The sequence below is a fragment of the Augochlora pura genome, chromosome 10 (assembly GCF_028453695.1).
Source record: "Augochlora pura isolate Apur16 chromosome 10, APUR_v2.2.1, whole genome shotgun sequence".
NCBI lineage: Eukaryota > Metazoa > Arthropoda > Insecta > Hymenoptera > Halictidae > Augochlora > Augochlora pura.
The window spans coordinates 5,927,013-5,949,583 of NC_135781.1; the positions used below are offsets into that span (position 1 = coordinate 5,927,013).

Here is a 22,571-nt window from a genome sequence, read left to right on the forward strand (position 1 = left end):
GGAACCGTGACCGCGCTACTCTTCGATGAAACGAGCCCGTGCCATTTGGCCTTTAACCCGTTCCGCGGCTACGGTCACGATGCCATTCCGAAATAGCACCGATTCCCCGTTACACCCTCTGGCGCCCTCGGCCTCTTTCGTCCGCGGTTCCCCCATTTCACTCCATTTCACCTCTTCTAGACTTTTCAATTAGGAGAAATTGTCGGGTCGTTGTCGTCGATCTATCTGAACAGAAATAAATAGTCGACCGCCCCTTTAGAAACTCGCGCCGGTCGAAAATGAAGTTACCGATGATCGAACGGTATAGCCGCGCTATAGAACGTCGTTCGAGTTTCTCTTCCGTAGATAGGTAAAGCGCTAACGCTTTCGACGTCCGAGCCGTCGTCTTAACAAAATTAGGAAATTATGATGGGCCGGCGTATAATTAGTTTTCAAACATTAAGTTCTCAATAATTCTGCCATCCGTGTATGGCCGTAGTTAAAGTGTTATCGACGCGATACGCCTCTTCAGTAGTGCAATTATGATCTACTGTGATAGTGTAATTATGCCTCGCTTTAATAGTGCTATTGTAACAAGTAGTTCTAGTACGAGTAGGATCAATTTTGTGAGTAATATAATTGTAACACATATTTTAAAAAGCTGAGCTGTGTCGACTTTTATGATCCAACTTTTCCCGGGGTCGCGTGTACGCCATAGCGTTAACATCGAAACGATCGATAGCATAAGGCCACCGGAAACAATAGCTTTCGAACGCGAAAGGACGATCGAGCGTTCAAGATGATCGGTTTTCGGGCAGAGGCCGGCGGCGCGCGTGAGCGGGCTCCAGACGGCGCGATGTCGGCCGTGTATCGCCCTTGTGTCCCATCGAGTGTTTCCGCGAGCCTAAATGGGCCCCGCGTCGACCACGCGGAAACAGCCACCAGCAGTAATTGCTTTTAGCCGAGAGGTCGAGTCGGCGATGTGTCGCCTACCTACCGGCGATCTCTCCTACCGTCCTACCCGTCCCAGCCGACTCCACCGCCGCAGGAATCAGCCCAACGAAAGGTTCAATTTAACGTCGTATCGCGCGCCCTTTACCACCCCGCCCTTTGGCCCACTCCCGCATCTCCTACGCGTTATCTATAACGCTGCACTTGCTAATTAATTCGAAGCGACTGTCGTGCTCTGCTGCGTCCCCTATGTCCACGTATCCGCCCGTATGGGCCGGGAGCCTTTAGCCGATCACGGCGATGACGGCGATGACGGCAATGACGGCGATGACGGCAATGACGGCGACGACGACACGACTCTACTCGATCATGGGAACCGTAAGATCTCTTCAACACGATACGCAAATCGCGATTTAACGCGCTCTATTGGGACCTAGATTCCGAGAGACTCGCCAGCGGCGGACCGATCGCACAATTTACGAAATAAGAATATGCGATTCTTCTATGATTATTCTATGATACGCGAATCGCCGTGTGAAAGAGCTCTGACAAGGCGTACGATGATCACCGACCGTAGTTCAATGGGTGCGCGTTCAGACGACGACACACTGCAGCGGTACTTACTCCTGTTGAACGCTAAATCGGATAAGTGTATCGCGACGCGCGTATTCCCGCGTGAAACGGCTGTAAACCGGATTTGTTTGCGTTCGACGTCTTCCAATGGGATCGGACAACAAAGCTCCGCTTCTCCCCGTCGAGAATAAGTCGATCTTTGCGGTGGGCTCGCGGTCTCGGCGCGGCCGTCCCGAGGAGAGGTAAGGCTGCGTCTGAATTCGTTCTTTCGCTGGGGACAATCGATAATGTCTTAAGTAGTTTGTCATGGGGGAACAACTGTTTGTCCCGCGTGGAACGAGAACGGAAACGATTACGTCGTCCGCAGAGTCGTAATCTCGTCGACAGAGATAACGACTGGTTCGATCCTGTTCCCAGGATAATGGCCGGAAGCATCCCGCGGGAATGAACCACCTTATCCGATAAAAAGCTTCCGAATCCCGATCGGATATCCGGGACCGCTGTATTTTGCATAATTTCGGACAGCCCGCGATTACTCGGGGTTGCTCGAGCCGTGCTCCCGTCGGCGAGGTTGCTTCCGAAGAAGATTGTTCGGCGTGGGTTCGCGCGCGACTCTATCTCTTCTGCCGGAAGGGATCCGAAACGGGTTCGGAAGCAGCGAGGAGGGGTCGGGGGGGGGGAGACGCGGCTGAAATTCGAACTAGCCGCTGTTGCAGCCGTCGGGGGTCGGCGAGGGTCGGCGGGGGTCGGCGGGCGGCTGGGATCTAACCCGACGGATACGCAAATTCTGCCCGCGAAGCGAAGCTTTGGCGCCGCGTGCCACGACAATTTGCAGTCCGACGCCGGTACCCAGGACACGTAGCTCGTCGCTCGTCTCTTGTCGCCCGCCGCTTATCGCTTGTCCGCGTGTCTCGCTCCTTACGTCGGAAAACGAACCGCGAGATTTCGCCGGGAGACCGTGAAACCGTGGGACCGGTGAGACAGGTTCGACGGCTGACACACATTATCCGCGGAGTTACGAAATTCCCCGGTGGGTACGTCGGTGCCCCTCCAGTGTAATATTTCGAGAGACCCTGGGCCACGAATCTACGTTAGCGCTAAGAGATTGCTCCCCATACCCTTTTCCTGGGGCCAGCCTCCATCCCTCTTCCTCTTCCGTTCCATTGTAATCATGGAAACAATCATTCTTCGCTCTCCTTCCCCCTGCCGGCGCTTCTTCGCTCTAACCTCGACGATCTCGGTCCGTTCCCATCCCCCTTCTATCTCCCATTCTCTCTCTCTCTCTCTCTCTCTCTCCCCGAAAACTTGCACCCCCGCATTCTCGTCCCGTCTCCGCTTCCATGCTATCTATATCCGTCCATCTTTCTCGTCCTCTTTTCGCCTCCATCTCCATCACGGATTTCGGGCTAAAAGCCCTGTCTTCGTTGCTCCAGCGATGCTGCGGCCGCCGCCGCCGCGCGCGGCCCTCTCCTCCGTCGGCTTCGGCATCGGCGTCGGCGTCGACGTCGACGTCGGTGGTGGTAGCGGTAGCGACGGTGGTGTGGCGAGCTACCCTTTCGCTCGCCTCCGCAGCAATCACCGATTTGTCTGAATAAGCCCCGGGCAAGTATATGCTCGTGCTTACCCCGGGGAAACACCACTCCGGCCAACTCACACCCGTCGCCCCGTCGCGTCGCGTCGTCTCTGTCCTCCTCCTCCTCCTCCTCCTCCTCCTCTGTCCCTCTCCGATCCTCTCCGCTCGCTTTTCTCCGCTCGCCTCCGCTCCCCCTCTGCTTCGTCTCCGATCTGCCCGTAGCCGTTCGCCGATTCGGCCGCCCCCACGGGCGCTCTCTCCGGTTTCTCAACATCAGCCCCCAGCCGGTGGTGTGTACTTCTCTATTCTGATCCCCACACCCCACCCCCTCCCCCCCCCCCGCCGGCCCCTCCCGGCGGCGACTCCCTACCCGAAAATACTCTGGTTCATCGATGCTCGATGGGGGGAGGGGGAGGCGAGGGTGAGAACGAGCGGGACGAGCCAGGGAGCCACCGAGTTGCCAAAGTAGACGTCGACGTCGGCGATGACGCCAAGAACCTCTGTCCCGTTAATCACCGGCGAAACCTCAACGATGCCCGAGCGTAAGCGAGCCGTCCGCTCGCGATCTCAGAAGAACGTGCGACGTACGACGCATTAAACGGGCTTGTTCACGCTGACGATTGTTTAACTAACCCTTAACCTTGTACACCATACTTTATCATCGAATACCATTCGCCCTGAAACGGTTAATCAACATGACGAAGTCGACGACGATATTTATTTTATTTATAAAAAACACTCGTTTCATTAATAATGTTTAACTACATGGTTTAACTAATGGTTAACTATACCCGGATACTCCCGGACCCAGAGCCCGAGGTCTGACTTGACTGTATCAAACTTGATGTCATCTGCTGTTTGTTTGAAAAAATGTACGGTAAGGTATTACCTTACTAATAATAATAATAGTAATAATAATAATGACGATAATAAGAAAAAGACTTTAGTTCAAAATGTTTGTATCTATAAGGACTCGATCATAAAATACGGTCCGAGTTGATTGTGCGAGAATGCTTTCGCATGTAGCCAGCTTATTTTAATCAATTTGCTATTTTATTGCTTTATTACGTACTGTTTACCAAGTAATTTCGATGTAATTACTTACCAGTGAAATGCCTGCACATTCTCGTACATCATATTATACGCATGTCTCTGTGTCATTTCACGCGCAGTCAGGGAAAAACATTTTTCTGTCTCCACGCGGCAATATGTTAACCTTTTGAGGTCAAATGTCGACGACGTCGCGATTGTATATTTCATTTCAGAAGTTGCAAACACATGTAATGGGCATTCTTGATATTTTCAAGAGTCCACCTCCGCGAACTCTGCGAAATCAATGTCAGTCAAATGGAACTGGTTCAGACGTTGTCGGTGATTCGATAGAAACCCGCGTTAGACGTGTCTCTTAAGCACGACGACGTTTCTCCGGCGCCGAGAAGTTGCGTCCTCCCCTTGGGAAGTAAAAAGGTCGACCTTCGTCATCGGGCAGATCAAAACGCGGCGAACTTTCCGGTTCGACGCAATAAATATACCGAAACGATCAAAGTAATTTGCGCGGGAAGGCCCCGAGGGGTGAAACTCGGGGCGAAGACTAAATATCGCCGTCTCGCCGACCCTCCTGGTCTCGTTGCGGCTGAGAGGACCGCGCGACGCGACGCGACGCGACGCGGCCCGCGCGACGCGACGGACTTAATTCGCAACCCGGAATCGAAAGTTTCCTACTCCTCGTCGCAGCGGGGAGAACCCGGTCCGGTAAACAAATACACGCGCGACGTTTGTTCGCCACGCAACGAGTTAATCACTCGCGGCAGAATGGCATTTAATTTCGTCTCGTTACCCGGCACCGAGCTTAATGAATTGTGTTCCCGTCGCGAACTTCCGAGAAGCTTTCTCGTGTCCGACGGAGGTCCTCCCCTCCACCCCCCCCCCCCCCCCCCCCGCCCCGTAGACGGACAAAGTTTCGGTTTATTTCCACCCGGTGAATGAATACGATGGCCTTTCGAGCCGTGGAAAACTGTTGGAAAGTTAGCCCCGCCGACGGTGTCGGCGTCGGTGTTGGGCGTCGTTCTCGGTGTCGACGCCGGGAGGGGGAGGAGGGGGGGGGGGGGGGGGGGCGAGAGAAAGACTAGAAATGGAAACAGAGGCGAAAGAAGCGCGTGCGAAAAGACGCAGGACACCGAGCGCGACATCTGCCCCGTGCAACCGCGCGCTCTCGACCCATTTGTTCCCGCGAGATCGCCGATTCGTGAAATCTCGAGTTCCCCTTATCGGCAAGTAACGGCGAGACCCCGCGGTCTCCTCGCGAATGCCGTGACCCTCGTTTGTACCCGGGAACCATCGCATAATTAACGTTTCACCGGCGCGCCGTTTCCCCCGCGGCAGCATTTAATTTAAATCTCTTACCTTGTAAGTCCCGGGATTTCGGATCGTGCATGGTAGAATGGCTTCCTTGCCGATGGCCGCGGTCACATTACCGATCGTCTTCACGAAGCTCGGCAAATCTGCGATCAAATTTTCGATTTATTATTTATGCGTTACAATCGTTATGATTATCACATATAATTTATTATTACGATTGCGATAAGCCTCGTGGCTTCCGGTTGCACGTAATTGTTTCTCCTGTATCCATTTTCATGCAGTCGCCTCTGCTCGCGCATACTGTGTGCTCTCATCCGCAAATGTAATCCGATTAACCCCTTGCGCTATTATGACAAGTCAGTCTCTTGATGAACGTTACGCACATTATTTAATAAATACGACTCTGGATCACATTTCTTGTAAATCAAAAATTTCAATTTTCTGTCGTCAAAAATCCTCTCGTTTTATCGAGAAAATTATTAAGAACGAAAAAGTGCTAATCAACGTGGTTCTCAAAGAAATCGCAGTCATGTTCGTGATTAATGATTACAATTTCTCAGTAATCCAATAACCATGATTAACGATTACCTGAACTAATGGAAGCGAATGTAAGCGCTAGGTATGATTAGCTCCGTAATAACTAATCAAATGATTATTTTGGTACGATGGTAGTTAAACCTTAATCGAATCCTAATCTTCATTACATTATATATAGTATAGCGAAGTATATTACTTCGCTAATATCAGTAAAAAAGAAATAATATTTTACATAATATTCGATTCACTTTTCCATCCGATTGCCACACACCCCACGCTGTTCCCACCTCTCGCTCTCCTCAACGTTTCTATTTCCCGTCCATGAAAATTTCGCAATGTACGCGACAGGGTTAATGGAGCAACGAATCCTCTACTTTAGAGCACGGATCCGCGCGAACGAAAACTCGCGGGAACGCTCGGAGTTCGGTTACGAGGCCCCGGAGGTGCTCGTCGATCGCCTTCCGCCTTTGTTTCCGGGGAGAGCGAAGCCGATTACCGCGGGCTCTTTTCTTTCGAGAATTTAAATCGAACGCATCCGCCGCGCGCGCCGCAGATTTATGAGCGAAATATGGGAGCGGCGGCGCCGCCCCAATATTTTTCAGGGAGCGCGGAAAATATTTCACATCGCTTACAACGGGCGCGCGAATTCGATACGCGTGATTCGTTGCCCTCGTTAAAGCGTACGTGACGGCGCAATGACACCGATTAACAGCTTGTTGGCCCTTCGTGTATAATATCGAACGACCGACGGTGAGCCATAGCATCGATTTCGCGAGCCGACGGTGGAAAGAAGACGCCGGAAATAAATCCGCGCGACTCGGTTAACGAGCCGATCGCGAGCGTACGCTCGTTCGCTTTGTCTTTAGTTCTCGGTGTATGTATTCGGGCTGTTCTGCCCTGTCTGTTGCATAATTCCGCGCGGCTCCTGTTCGGTCGGCGCTGTAGGTCGACGATTAGCTCGCGTTCAACACGGTGCCCCCGAGCTCCCGCGGTATGACAAAGTTGCGAGCAGATCGAGAAAGTTTTTACGGAGTGTTGGTTGCGGTTCGCGCTCGAACGGCGATACTTCGCGCGCCCGGATAGGGTGGCCGCGGCGTCGGCGGCGTGGCAGGGCGCAGTTAACTCTCGAAAAAATAAGGGAACTTGGTCAAGGCGATCGCGCAAATTCCAAAGTGTTCCCTTTAGCCGGGAGTTCGGCGTGCAACTTCCTTCCGGGCGGGAACTTTTTCTCGAAACGTACGACAAAAGTTGGAATATTCCACGGCGGTGGGACGGCAGCGACGGTGGTAGAGGCAGGGAAAAAAAAGGATGATCTTCGATATCGTAGCGGGGCAGTAGCGGTGGCGATGGGCGCGATAGTGTAGTGTCCGGGCGTCGATCGATCGAAATTTTTAATTCGATTGAATGATTGATGAAACCAATTCGAGGCAATAATCGCCGAAAAATCGACGCTCGAATTAATCGATTGACAAAATTAATCGTCAATCACCGTTCGAAATAGACAATTAATGATTGCTGAATGCAGTCGGATGATACTTCCGTGAAATTCCTTTAGGAATGAACTTCACCGGCTTCGTCACTTATATCTTTTTATTGAAAGCGAATGAAAGTGAATTCCACTAGAAAAATGTTACCTTTTAACAGCTTCCTCTTTATACGTATTTGTATCTATTATCGCCTTAATTATATGTTTCTTTATATCTGCTTTTGGTTTAACAGTAACGTTTCAATAATTGCCCGCAGTTAACGAAAAACAGAAATATTTCATTCATTAATCGCGATTAACGAACAACGGAAACATTTCAGTCGTAAATATAATTTAATTATATTTCATTTCACTGCATTTATTTATACATATACACGGGCAAACGCCGGACTTTAAAATACCGAAACAAAAACATATCGTATTACGACCGACAGAGAATCAGCGAGTCAGCAGTTCGGGTAAACAGTTCGCGTAAACTTGTTTTGGATGTTGCGCCATTGACTGTGAATATGCCCCGTGTTAGAGCATGTTAATTGCGAACGGCGAATTGAAACGAATGTAGTCGTTACTCGCGATTAAACGACAAACATTAGCAAATTCGATCGTCGATTAATTCATCGGCGGATCCTGCGATGGAAGCGTTAGAGGAGGAGCTGGCCGGCGGACGGGGCTGGCGAAAATGAAGTCGACGGTATCGGGGGTCGACCACATGGCGCGCGGTATCGGCCTGGCTGGCCGGTGAAAGTTACGGAACGGAGCGTGGAAACGGCGCGGATCCGTGGACACACCGGGACGCGGCCGGAAAACGTTGCATCCGATCGGTTCTGTGCATCGAACGGAAAAATACCGAGCTTCCAGCTGTCGGCGAGCGGCGATACCCTATACGCGGCGCACACACCGTGGGCGTACCGCTCTATAACGCTGTCCCGGGTACCCTTTTCCGCCCCGGTGTGTCGAGTAAGCTCGCGCGCGAACGGTGGCGCGAAAGAGCACAAGAGGCCGCGAAAGAGCACGAAAGGCCGCGAAAGAGCACGAGAGACCGCGAAAAACCTCGGGAAAGATTGCGAACAGTCGGCGAAGGGATTTGTTATTCGTGCAGAGAAAGGGTTGGGAGGGCGAAGGTTATGGGAAACGTGGACGCGGGCGAGAGAGAGCCCGGTGGTCCTGCACCTTGGGAAAACAGCGCCGTTGTCGCGCTATTATGATAAGATATTCACTGACAGAAACAGGAGGAGGGAAGGCATTTTCAGCTCGCGACCCGTGGATCTGGAATGTAATATAAGGAAACGCGGAGGAAGCCCGGTGTGCCTCCGTGCTTCGCCCCGGCTCAGCCGGCGTCGCCCGGCGTTGGGAACGAGTGCTCCTGCGAACAACCGACGACCGAGCACGCGGAGCAGTGTGAGAGAGACTCGGCGAGGTGGAGAGGTGTGGGGGGGAGAGGGAGGGAGAGCAGGGAGAAAAGAGGATCCGGAGGAACCCGGAAAACGGGCAGGGACCGGCGAAAACGACGCCGCGCGGCGCGAGGGGGGTCGGATCGTTTCGTTCTCCCGGATTCGGGTTCGGGTTCGGATTCGGAAGCCGGAGGTCTGGGTGCGCCTACACCCGTGGCGCGCGGCGAGGCGAGGCGACTCGAGGCGACGTCCTCCCTTATTTTACGGCGAAATTATTCCAAGAGAAAAATAATTCAATCTCGGCGCGGTCGGTGTACAGGTTAGTCGGCTGCCTCCTCTCGAGCGGCCGATTCGGATACGATTCCGGGAACGACGATTAGGAGCAGAAGGAATCCCGATTCTGCGGTGAAACCCCGTCTCCCCGTTCCCCGTGTTTCTCGGAAAATATTTTTCGTCGTGGTTTCCACGATGTTATTACGATCTTGGGAAACGACGAGGCGCGCTTAACCCTCGGAGTACTGCAGCACGGAGTCCTGTGCCGGAGTCATTTCTGACTCACACCGATACTTCACTAATAAACATGAATGTTTACTCGACCGCCTCGGTAATATGACTCCGCCAGTGAAGGCCGTTCGAGCTCTTGGCTTTGACTGATATATATTGTTAGGATATATTTATGGTGAGGCCGGTGTAAACATTGGCGGTCTCTCTGCTACTACACAGACAACTTCGGCACTGTATACGTTACAACGAGTCACGAATGACTCCGGCATAGGAAACGACGAGGCGCGCTTAAGCAAGACCCGTAAACGCAACGCGCAATAAAACGAACCACGAACGACTCTCCGGTCCCAGCGATAATATGGCCGGGCGCGTGCAACGCCGGCCGTCTTCATATTTTTCGTGGGAGGATGCGGCGGGCGCAGCGGGGCGCAGCTGGCTGCAGAGCAGGGTGCAGCGGCGGCCGCCGCGCCGGGCAGAGCGCGATCGAATCGATGCCGGCGATAGTCACGGATAAAGAAAGAATCGAACCGAGACATCGAGAGGCCGGATTCCGTTGCCCGATAATATTCCTAGAGCGGCGCGCAGCGAACGCTCGTAAATTTTGCAAGTTTGCCCGTCATGTTCCCGAACGCGGTGCCACCGAGCTCGAACATATCGGGGGATTCGAGTTGTTTTTCGATTGAAAATTTCGTGGCGCCCGGGTACGATTTCGTTTTCTTCTTTCTTTATCCGGTGGAACGATGATCGACGTTGGAAACGGTTCCGCCGATCGTCGTCGCGCGTTCGCAGTTTGCTTTCGTTGGCGACGATCTTCGTCGTTTGATCGAACGCTCTCGCGCCGGTGTCTGATAAACGATATTTGTTTACCGGACAGAAGCGACGAAAACCGGTGAGAAACGGCGAGAAAGTGGCAAAGAGCGGGGAAACTTTCTCTCGAGATCGAACGGAACGGGATCGCGTGGGGAATCGGATCGCGGAGGGACGGGCGCTGAGATATCGCGGCTCGTATTTTCCGGGGATCTTACGGACAGCATCGGACGGCAATCGGCGGGCGGTGCGACGCGCGCGCGGCGCGAATACGGCGCGGCTAGAGAAGAGAGATTTTTACGCGTCGGGGACGTCGGCACGTCGGTTAACGTGAATAAAGAATCGTGGAGCCGTGGCAGATGTTCCGCGCGGGCTTCCCGCTCGGCGGGCACGTTTCATAAAAATACATATCAGGAAGCGGCGATACGTTTCGCGAGCGGTACGTTCGACAAATTACTCTGTTATTTCGCGGTCTTCTCTCTCGCGGCGGGGGGAGAAGGAGCGAAGACCGGGCCGAGCCGTGCCGAGTCGAGCCGAGCGGATCGCGGGACTCCGCTTCCCCGGGGAAGATACACTGTAATCGTTCCCCGGTGAGGAGACAGCCTGAGAAATGGCCCGTACCGGCGGCGGCGGCGGAACGAAAATATGAGGATCTCTTCCGCGAGAAGAGCAAGACCCGGCATTTTTCTCTTCCGCGGACTGAGGGCGCTTTGCTCGCGTCGCCGGTCCACCGTCGCGTCTTTTACCTAAGTACCCGACGCAGCTAGTACTGCGGTATCGTCCCGTATCGCTCGATGTCGCGGGGAAAAGGAACCGCGAGAGAATCTTTCCGTCTGGACGCGCGCCGCCTTTGTCCGCGCGGATACTCTCCTCCGCCGGTAAAACCTTTCCGAGGTGGAATTAAACGGCGATCGAGTATCGGGGCGGTTCTCGTTAACGCGGGCGACAATACGTCGGCCCCCCTCTCGACTATGTAATTCCAACGATAATGGAAAACTGTACGTCTCTGTATCGCATCAACTCGGTAACGGTAGCCTGAGCCTCGACTATTAACGTTGAAGAGCCACGGCAACTGAGAGATTTTCCTCAAACGAGAGTTTAACAAAGTTCCGTGTTATTACGATAGAACAGAGAGAGAACTTTCGAGATAAGAGCGAGCACAGAAGGAAGCCTGACTTTCGAGGGAAGGAAACTTCTTCTGCCCCTTCTTCTTCTCCTTCTGCCTCCGCCTTCTTCGTCCTCCGTTCTTCTCGTCGGGCCTCCACCGCCGGATTCTCTTCCATCTCGGAAGCGCAAACGCTTCCCCCCCCCTGTTCCTTTTTCGCGCAACGATCAGCAAATTTTTCTCCCGACGAACGCATTAATTCGCGAAAGAAACAACGCCGAACAGAGAAATTTCGTACCGCGTTCGCGATTCTCCCGCTTCCGCGAGCCGCTCCGCCCGCTTCCGGAGCCGCGCCGCGCTCCCGAGATATTTAAGTTTCATCGGGAAAGTTTTGCGGGACGGCGCATTTATTAAATCCTCCGGCATATTTGACGAGCAAATCTGCGAATTAGCGTGTCAGTGCCGGGAGAGTCCGACTCGTCGGGAGTCGAAGGCCGGGAGTCGGGGGCGGCCCCGGGTACCGGGCGAAACAAAAAGACTCTGCTCGGCCCCGCTCTCCTCGCGGCCGCGGCCGGTCTCGTTCATTTATTAAAGGAGCGATATTACCGTTCGCGGAAGTTAGGTCGACCGAAAGGTAACGAAAGGGCGAGCGACTCGACTCGACTAAGCTCCGCGGACCCCCCCGGCGCGTTCCGCTCGAATAAAAGATTTTGCGAATTATATTCGCGAAGTGAGAACAACAGAGAGAAGGACGAGGAACGAGAGAAAGAGAGAGAGAGTGAGAGAGAGAGAGGGCGTTGCACATCCCGCTGCCGTTTTAATTAATCGCGTATCGGTCCGATGGATCGCGAGCGTATTCCTAACGATACTTTTATCGCAATTCACCGTGAAATTCGATCAATTTAATTACATCCCATCCACCGCCGCCGTATGCATACACGTACACAACAGAAAACGCGTGCGCGTACGTATACGCGCATACAGGCCGCGCGAGCAGGCTACGTGTCTAAATGCGGCGTGCCGAGCGACAGATAATATTTAACGCGCGTTAATACCGCAGAAAGTAGGAGGTAACCCCGTTGCTCGCGAAGCTTTTTGCTTCTCGCGACGCTTTCCGCGACCAGTTTCGCGACCGGTTTTTCGCAACAGGAACACCGGAAAATGGTTCGCCAAGACCCGGCGAATAATAAGTGGTATTACGGCGGGCAACGGGCTCCGCGAGGCGCAATTATCTGACCATTACGATTAATAAATGCCGCATCGGTCTTTTGCAAAAAAGAGCGCCGCCACCGGCGTGGCCGCGTTTTAAACGCTTGTTCGCCGCGGCTGTTCCGACGCGTTTACGACGCTTATTAAATTCATTAACGACGCGACGGCGCCGCGCCTCGTTTGCTCCTTTGTTCGAGAGCTCGATCGTTCCGACTGTGACAGGCGCGACAGCAACTCGATCGTCTCGGAAACGCGGGAAACGTGGCCCGCGCTACGCGTCGGACAAATTGATTCCGCCGTCCATGAAATTCCATGCCTTCCTTAGACGCGTGTCGTCGGACACACCCGCGCGGAGCTACGTTCGCGTGATTTTTTTTTTCAGTCGAAATTCTTCGGTTCGACGAAGTCTATCGACGCGGGAACGTCGCGACGGGGAAATCCTTCGCAGAAAAGGAACAACCGACGTTTCAATGGGGGGACGGAATCGATCCAATCGGCTCTACCGCACACAGTACACGTATTTCTCAATACAGTTCTTTAAGCATCGCTTGTCAAATACTACATTGCCCGGAAGAGACCGGAGCAGTCGTTTCACGGATTAGAATCGGTCACGCGGAAACTACACGCTATTATTAAGTTGCGCGGCAGGTCCGTTCGACGACCTCCGACACCTAAGAAAAGACACGGAAATTTGCAAGAATTCAAAGCGATAATTCGGATAAGTTTTAGAGTGATGTTTTCGTACAGCTATTTCTACGTAACTCGGCTTAAACGGAAGCTGGAAGTGTTCGCTTTAAGATGGAGTAGATCAGATTCTAATAGGATGACGAGATTGTTATAATCTTCTTCGCGACTGTGAAATCGAATAATCGTTTAAGGGAAACTTGGATGATAAAAATATCCAAAGACCTACTTCAGTCAGTTTCCTCAATATAAGATTATTATTATTATTATTTACGTAACGGCAGTAGCAAGCACAACAGTATCTTGTTAAATTATTAGCTGGAGTGCAGCACCGATTCCTGAGATTCTCACGGTGAAACGAATAAGCCGGTGAAACTTATAACGAGTCAGGAAAAGGTTAACAGCGGATCTTATCTTTGCATTTAAAATTATCGCCAATCTTATTGCACGTGAAACAATATTAATTTCTTTAATAAATCGATGATCTCTTTTAAATCGAATTTATTAAACTTACCTACGATCACTCGTTAAAATTTGATATGTCTCGTAATTGGTATTTATGTTATTCTCATTGTTATTCCCAAATGTAAAAGTACCGTGTCCGTTAAATAAATAAGTAAATAAATTGTTATCGTTTATTATACACGAGTGACGCAACCCAGCGGCAACGTCAGAGATACAACGGAATCAATTACGCAACACAAATACGTAAACAGGAAAGTAGACACGAAAGCATGAAAAACAGGAAGACAGAGAAACACGCGAAGATGCGTGAATGGTATAAATTAATTACCGCGAGTGCGGTATAATGAGTTTCGAATTCGAACGAAATTAATTAACGAACTGCCGAGATGCTTGCTGAAACGACTCCGCGTAACCGCTAATAACCTTGTAGCGAACGTGACATTAAACCACGAAGGAAAATGGGGAGAACGACGGCGCGACGTTGTCTCTCTGCGAGATAAAAAGTGTTTACGAAGAGTACGAGGAGTACGGGATACATACGAGGAGAAGGGTGGCGGCACCACTCAAGAACTGCGAGAACTTTGCTTCGACGCGAGACCGTCGAAGACACAGGTACAAGTATAATAGAAGCGGGAACAAAGGTCCCGGTGATCTCGGCGGACTCGAATGCGTCGTTATCGGGGAGAAGCGGCGTCTTTGCGACGCGTTTCCTATCCCAGCCTCAAAGCGAAGAAGGAATCCGTGGCAAACGCAGGTAGAGAAGGTTTTCGATCGTTGCGGAATAGCGAGTCGCGTTGAAAAACCGGGAGCACGTTCCCCGCTATACGAGGCGAGAGATCCCGGTCGAGAGAGAGCATTTTGCCTTGTTTCCATCGTTCGGAACTTGTAATATTGCTTGCGTGGAAGCCGGCGCTCGCGCGAGCCGAACACGGCGGTACGTAGTTTTCGCAAATAAATTGGATTCGGCTGGAATACCGGTAAAACGGCGATGGTTTACGACGTTCTGGAAAGTGAGAAACGGCATCATCGCATACGTAACGATTTCCCGGGCGAAATACCGGTCGTTACTTATATCTTATTACGCCTCGACTCGCGGAAACTCGGCGCGGCTACGAGCGCTCGCCGCCTGGAAACTTCCGCGTTCTCTACAAAAATATCGAACACCGATCGATACGCGCGGTTCCGCCGCGAATTAGCTCGGCAAACTGTGTGCCCCCCTTCGAAACTGAAGTCGTGCAGTTTCCCTAATCGGGGTTTCGCTTCGAGACCGCGGGCCCGCGAGAAATCGCGAGATATACGTGTCACGAGCGACGATCGTCTGTCTGCGGGAATCACCGAAATTCTTTCGAATTCCAATTCGTTTGAAATATTCGAGGCAGCGGGCCGCGAGTAATTTCCGGACGACCATTCGCGAGGGGTAAAAGATTAAATGAAACGTTACACCGGTGCCGGCGCCGCGGCGTGGCGCGACGAGGTGCGACGAGGTGCGACGCGCGGCGTGCAACGCGGGGGCGGCGCAGCAGATTGCAACCGCTGCCGCCCGAAACGCGAGAAAAAAGTGCGGCCGCGGTGCGGCGGTTAAGAAGATGCGCAAATAAATTCACGGCGCAACGTGAAAGTGCATCCTAGCCAGCGGGCGCGGCCGCGCGAAATCTGAAATTAACATCGATATTAAGGGTGAACCTAATTTCCGGGTCGCTGCGAAATTTAAGTTGGCCGCCTGTCGGTCCGCCGGCTCCCGCGCCATGGTCTGGGTCTCGTTTTTGGTCGCTTACTTGGTCGCGATCTCTGTTTCAGTCTCGATCTCGATCTCGAACTCTGTCTCGATCTCGATTTCGAACGCAGTCTCGATCTCGATTTCGAACTCTGTCTCGATCTCGATCTCTGTTTCAGTCTCGATCTCGATTTCGAACGCAGTCTCGATCTCGATTTCGAACTCTGTCTCGATCTCGATCTCTGTTTCAGTCTCGATCTCGATTTCGAACGCAGTCTCGATCTCGATTTCGAACTCTGTCTCGATCTCGATCTCTGTTTCAGTCTCGATCTCGATTTCGAACGCAGTCTCGATCTCGATTTCGAACTCTGTCTCGATCTCGATCTCTGTTTCAGTCTCGATCTCGATCTCGAACTCTGTCTCGATCTCGAACTTTATCTCGGTCTTAATCTCAATTTCGGTTTTGGTCCCGGTCCAGTTCTCTGTTTCGTCCAGAGACCAAATCTGTCCGGCTATACGTAACAGCACCTAAAACTAAAACAACGCCGCGCGAGTTTGCGAGTAAACTGCGGCCGGATGCACGCGAAACAAAGAGACGTCTTCGTCGGCGTATCTCTTCGCGGCCGACGCGATGCGTCGTGACGCTTTAATCCGCGGTGACGTTAAGCGGCCGCGCGTGCTCCGTCCTGATTTCGAAACGGAGAGTCTCCCGGAACGATCGTGAACCGGGAACATTCTTCGGACGAATCTCCGAGACACATCCGAGGAAATGGTGACAAAGGGCGAGACTTTCTCTCGCGACCTCGAGGTCCGGTGTCTCGGTCTGTTTTGTTCCGTGCTCTCCTTCCCGAAATTTTTGTTGTTCTTTGCTCCGGTAAAGGTGTTTCAAAGGTGCTCGATACGAAAAACCATTCGTTTTTACGTCACAATTGTCGATTGAAAACTATTTGAATCGACAATTTTTTAATCTTTTAAAAATTAAAAGTGCTTTTAATTTTTTTATTTGCATTTGTTTGCTGTGTAAGCGGTCTACATCCTCTGTTGCGGAACGTGTAATAATAGCGGATGCACGAATAAAAGTGTAAAATAACAAGAATACGAATAACAATGACGGTAGATAATAATAACAATGAAAGTTGTTGCACATTTGAAATTGAAAAGCGCGTTCTCTTGTAAACTACTGGAAAATGCAGTAACGAAATTTCGCTTCTTTGCAATGAAAATTTGGCTTTTTCGAGAAATTTATTTCCCTTGCCATTTAGCGCGTATTGAAAATATAAAATTTATTACACCATAATTGAATTTAATATGCTACGCAATAGCATTCCTGAAAATAATTCTACGCTCACGATTATCAAAATTATTTTAATATCACCGAGATTCTTCAAAGATTTATTCCAACTTATTATATAAATACGGTTGACCATGAAGTTAGTCAAATCTAACCGCGAAGAAGCAGATGAAACGACAGTTGCGAGTTAACCCTTATCGGACGTATTGCGCGTCCCGCGAGACGTTATACATTATACTCTCGGGACACCTACGGCGAGAACCGGCTAGGATATCTCACGTTGCGAGAGGTTCCGATATTAGGAAACTTCACCCGATTTTAATACCTATATGGAATTCCTTCGAAGCCGTTGTATCGGGTGTAAAGATCGCGCGGATCCAAGTGCTCCGAAACTCGATAGTTCGACGGTGTCGCGGAATAAAAAGGGGCGCGTGTCGTACAAGTTGTACCGGGCTCCTCTTTCTCTTCACGACAAAGACAGCTACGATGATAAAAATCTTTTTGCGTCTGCATAATATCATAATAACTATGTAAATCAGGCCGGCGTACCAGCCCACAAACACAATCGGGCATTCGTATGCTAAATCCCCATTCCGCTTCGCCCACCCTCGGCTTCCATTTCACTTTGCCAGGCGCTGCACATATATACTCGTATACATGTACAACACGTATATATATTATATATATATAATATATATGTATACGTGTGTATAAATGTATATATGTACAGCGTAGTATATACAGTATGTACACCTGGTTACCCAACTCCGATAACGAGTTCAGTCCTCAAAAAAAGGGACCGTTCCCGCAGCTACCCTTCAAGCATTATCCATCCGAGGCTCGTGGTCGCTAACAAATCGTCTCCGCGTAAAAAGCGCTCTGCGATAGTAGCGTCGCGACGACACCCGATTCTTGCCGAAGTAGCGCTGCGGGGACGACGCGTCGAAACGGGCGAGTTCGTCCGCTACCGCGATTATTAGCGTCCTTCGATTTTCGCCGGAGTCGAGGACAGAAGGCGACCGCGGAGGATTTTACGAGGAAAGTCGGCGAACCGATTTCGGTCGGATCCTTTGGTAATCCGGTTATCGATCGACAAAAGGATTTGCTTGACAAATGTCCGTAGACGCGCGGATCTACGGGGTAAACTGAAATTACGTGATCGAATATTTTTTCGAGCAACCGAAAGCGTTCGAACGACTCCGAACGGCGCCGCGGCAGCGCGCGGTTTGCCAGGCAAAAAGGGAGGGGGGGGGGGGGGGAGGGAACCGCGACGAAAGCCGCGCGCGGACCGAATAACTATTTGATTAATCCTGGCAGGGTGTGATTCTACGGGACGATAAACGCTCGCGGAACACGGTTCGGCGGACGCGGTTGCTGTTCGACGGTTCAACTGTTCGGCGATTCGGCAGCTCGCCGGGCGCCGCCGCGGCGTCCCGGTGTTGCCCCACGGGTCGAACGGGGACCGTACCAAAACGGATTATCGAAACGGGCGGGCGGCGACGTTCCCGGAGTCGAGGGCAAAGTCTCTCGTTCTTACCCAGATTCGTGGAACTTTAAATTCTCACGGCTTGAATCTCCGGCGCGAAACTTTTCTTCGCGGAGAGCTGGTAGGAGCTAGACGGAGCGCGGGGGTGGGGAGACCCGTAAATATATAACCCCGACTCTCGGTCTCATCTCTCCGCCGCGTTCAAAGTCGCAAGCTGTTACAGCTCGCGTCGCTTAGCGTCGCGGCACCCCCAGCTGTCCCCTTTCCCTCTCGGGGAACCACCTCCGGCGCCCCTTGTCCCCTCGGCCCGCCACGGCCCTCGGCCCGCGCGACGGCACTGCTGCAGAGACCCCATAGCCCGCAGGACGCGCGAAAACGTCGATGGCACAAAGTCGCCACCGCCGCGATAATTCCATTTCCACGAGCCCAGAACCAGCGCGAATTCGAACTTTAATTAATCGAATTCGCGGCCGTGTCCCCGGGTCCCTCTCGTCGACCCGCTCCAGCCCTCTCCTCCTCCTCCTCCTCCTCCTCCTCCGCGGCGTCACCCACCTCCTGGGACGGGTTTCGATCCCGGAAATTAGTAAGATCGCACATGCGGAACGCGGAGGTTTCCCGACTGCATAACTACTTGGTCGCGGTGCGAGATGCGAGACACGAGACATGCGACGCACAGCCTGACACGTACGGGGTGGGTCCGAAGCGTGTGCTCCAGTTCATAGACATGATCGCAGTTTCCCATGTAATATCCGAGCTTAGAAGATCCGTACCTTGCCAGGAATGCATCAGACATAGCTTGCAATAATTGCAAAGAAATTTGGCTGGCTGATACATTTATACAATAAGTTATTAAATAGACACATTTGCAGCTTCATGAATTATTTATCAAAACCATTGATTCGTTGATTCTCTGTCTTTGTTCTTTGCTCATAATTTTTCACTTTAAAACCAATTTAGGATCTCAAAACTGTATAACGAGAGCATTACGAACAGCTAATAAACTTAGTCCAAAAATCGACTTTTTTGGCAATTCATTGAGCCAATTTACAAAGGCAGCAACTCTAGCCATTGAAACACACCCTCTGTAATTAATTCATGACACACTCTTATATTATGATTTTGAATTTATATTATTCAAATGTATTCCGGACTATGTATATATACAACCTCTATGTAACACGAAACGGTTTTACTAGTCCGTTAATAAAGAATAATAATAATAGTGTCTACAAATAAGTATAGCTAGACAATACGATCGCCCGACCGTACACGGAAAATCAGAAATGTTTAAAGAATCCCTAGAGAATTTAAAACTGTCATTACAGCACGTTGTACAATAATCGCTTCAGTAATCGTTTTAAGCCATAACAGTCCCTTCGTACAAGTTTTACATTCCTCCCCCCTACGTATCCACCCCTTCTCGTACCAAAGGGATTTTCCCCGCGAATAAATGAATGAAATCAGACCAAGTCGCGATTTCTTCAGATTTATCATAATTCCGTTTATACGACAACAATGTTCCAATGTCCGGAGCGCGATCCGTAGCGCGGAAGAATCGCGAGAAGCGAGGAACGATGTTAAAAATGTTGCAGTCGTTCGAAAGTAATGGGGAACGGCTGAGACTTGGACAACCGGACGGATCATTAATAAAGAATATAAATGGTATCGCGTAAGAAGCGTGGCTGCGTGCCGATTCGTTGCCCGTTATCCCGCGAACGGTCCGGCGAATGTTTCGGTTTGCGAGTCGAGCGTATTTCAAGAGCACCCTGTGTGCATAATGGAAAGCTGCTCACGCGCGCGAACGAGAGCAAAGTGGAGGAAGGTGTACGGCATGCTCTCGCGATTCGCCTCACGCTTCCTCGTCCCTTGATACGACGGGACGTAGCTAGCGGGTCTCTCTCTCTCTCTCTCTCTCTCTCTTTATACGAGGAACGAAAAAAGTTTATTAAAGTCGGCCCCGAGAATTTGCAACTAAATGCTTTTCTTTAGGAGAGGCGCGCGAGAGTGCGAGCCGAGAGACGGGCGAGAGCAGTCCGCTGGCTGTTGTCCCCGCGGCAGACGGTCTCAACAGATTGAAATCCGGGATTAGTTATAGCGGGGATCGGAGCCAGGGAAATATTAGCGCGTTCCGAGCCGCTGAATCGTTTCGAATAGAACGAAAACGGTGTCGGCCGGACGGGCGGGACGGGACGGGGGCGGGGACGGGGGCGGGTCGGTAGAAAGCGTAGTCGGGCGCGCTCATCCGAAAGTCTAATATCTGTATATTCCACGCGGCACGGCAACGTGGAGCCGGTCCCGCTCCCGTCGTCGGTGTCGTCTTCGAATTTCCAGGGGACCGTTTCGAAAAACAACACGACGCCTGGCAATTTGCAATTAGCGCGAACAAGTCGGGGAGACGCTCGAAAGCCGCGGAAGAGTATCGGCGAGTCTGTCGAAGCTCCCGAACTTCCGAAACTGTTTTATCCGGCGTAGCTGGGTCTTGTAGGATCAGTGGATTCGCGAGGGCGCGAGCACTAGCGCGAGGCACTAGCGCGAGGCACTAGCGCGAGCCCAAACGCGAAATTCCATTTGAAAGTTTCATCCTCGACGAGACGAGACGGTGACAGTTGACGCGCCTCTCTCTCTGTCCTCCTTGTGCACGCATAGCGCCGCGGTTCGCGAAATTCCGCTCACGCGCCACCTTCGTCCTATAATACGTTGCCGGCGCACGTATGGCCGCAGTGGCGCGTGTCCTTAAGGCGCAAGGTGATTACAACCGGGTACGTGAGCATGGAATCGGAAATATCGCATTCCAGCCCTCATACCTTACACGCGTGGTCACGTAGCTACGTACGTCTGCGTTACTCGCTGCTAATTAACGCGAACCTCCGCCCCCCACCGCCGCCGCTTCCACCCTCGTCTTCCAGCGCCGTTCGCCTTCACCCTCCCGCCCCTACCGCACCCTTGCATTTCGACCCCGTGGACTACATACGACGAGCGGCAAACGGAATGTTTGCGAATCTAATCGGCATAAGCATCACGGTGATCCATCTCGAGAGTTGCCTGGCGTAAGCGTGTATTTAATTCGATTTAATTCCATTCTTTTAATTTAACCAGATTTGATTCGCTTTGGTTTAATTTAACTCGTCTCGGTTTAATTGTGTTTAATTTAATTAGATTTAACCGAAGTTGATTTAATTTAATTCAATCTAATTTTATTTAATTTATTTATATACTGGTTATATAGCCATTGTTACAACAACAGAACAAAGGCATGTCTTATTTCGCACCCTGCTAATTTTTATGCGAAACACAGGCTCAACAGAAATATTTCTTCCTTTTCTTGATAATTGTAACTAGTTATAAATCATACAAAAAAGTTTCTAAATTCTCCAAACGTGTACACTGATTGATGTAATATTCTTTTCTTTTTAAATACATAAAACCCCCAGTCTATTGATCAGTTTATCAAGATTTATTTTAAATGTTGTAACATTGGCTACGAAATGCGCCCATCCTATCGCCGTTTTTAACGAATTGAAATGACTCGCAAAAAAGGGTCGACCGCCCTGAATCTCGACGAATAGAACGAGGCTCTGAAGGGCTGACCCAACAAAACGAGAAGGAGCATTGAAGTTAACAAGCCGAGTAACGCTGGAATTATTGGTCATACCGTGCACAACTTTGCGCATGAAACGTAGGTCGACAATGATTGTTCGGGATTCAAGAGAGCGTTTGTCCATCGAGGATGTTAGTAGACCATGGTGATGGTCCAATCGCGAAAACGGTTGACCCATTTTAAAGGCAATAAAACGAAGGAGCTTATGCTGAGTGCCTTCACTGTTGTACGTATTCGTCATGGTATTAGGAAATCATATCGACGAAGCATATTGAAATATCGGGGGCGCAATTGATGCGATATAAATGTAAAATTGTTTGCGGTCCCTTAAGATTGCTACCGAAGATGAAACCGAGGGATTTAGACGTTTTTAATGCAATGAATGTATATTCATTGTATATAGGGTATATACGAATATATGGGTATATAAGAAGATATGAAATGACAAGGATGAGATAAACGTTACTTCGAGGTCACTTGTACTCGACTTTACAGTTAATAAAGTTTCGCCAGGATGGTAACTAAATGAAGGAGGGACGCCGTTTCTAGAGAACCTCATAAAGTTGCATTTATTACTATTAAACTCTATGACATTTATACGCCATATAAAAATGTCCAGAAAGGTTGGGTACTAAGCTTGTACTATTAAGCTCGTTACTAAAGTAAAATAGGCGAAAAATGTTCACATATACTTGCTGTCCATTCATTAAACCTTCTGTCTAGTTCGTATAAACCGTACGGAAATGCTTCATTCAAATGATATGCCCGGCCGACGTTTCTATAAACGTCGATTTACAAAAATAGGATAGCCAGCAGATGATCCATTTTGGAAATGCACTGGGAATGGATTTATTATTATT

At 50.7% G+C, this 22,571-nt stretch overlaps 1 protein-coding gene across 1 annotated transcript in view; it reads right to left on the reverse strand.

The window, feature by feature from the left end:
• LOC144475982 (lachesin) overlaps positions 1-22,571 on the reverse strand; it is a 55,325-nt gene that overhangs the window by 15,812 nt on the left and 16,942 nt on the right. Inside the window, exon 3 of the mRNA XM_078192473.1 lies at positions 5,480-5,577. Within this exon, the coding sequence (XP_078048599.1) occupies positions 5,480-5,577 (98 nt within the window). The remainder of the gene's footprint in view (positions 1-5,479; positions 5,578-22,571) is intronic.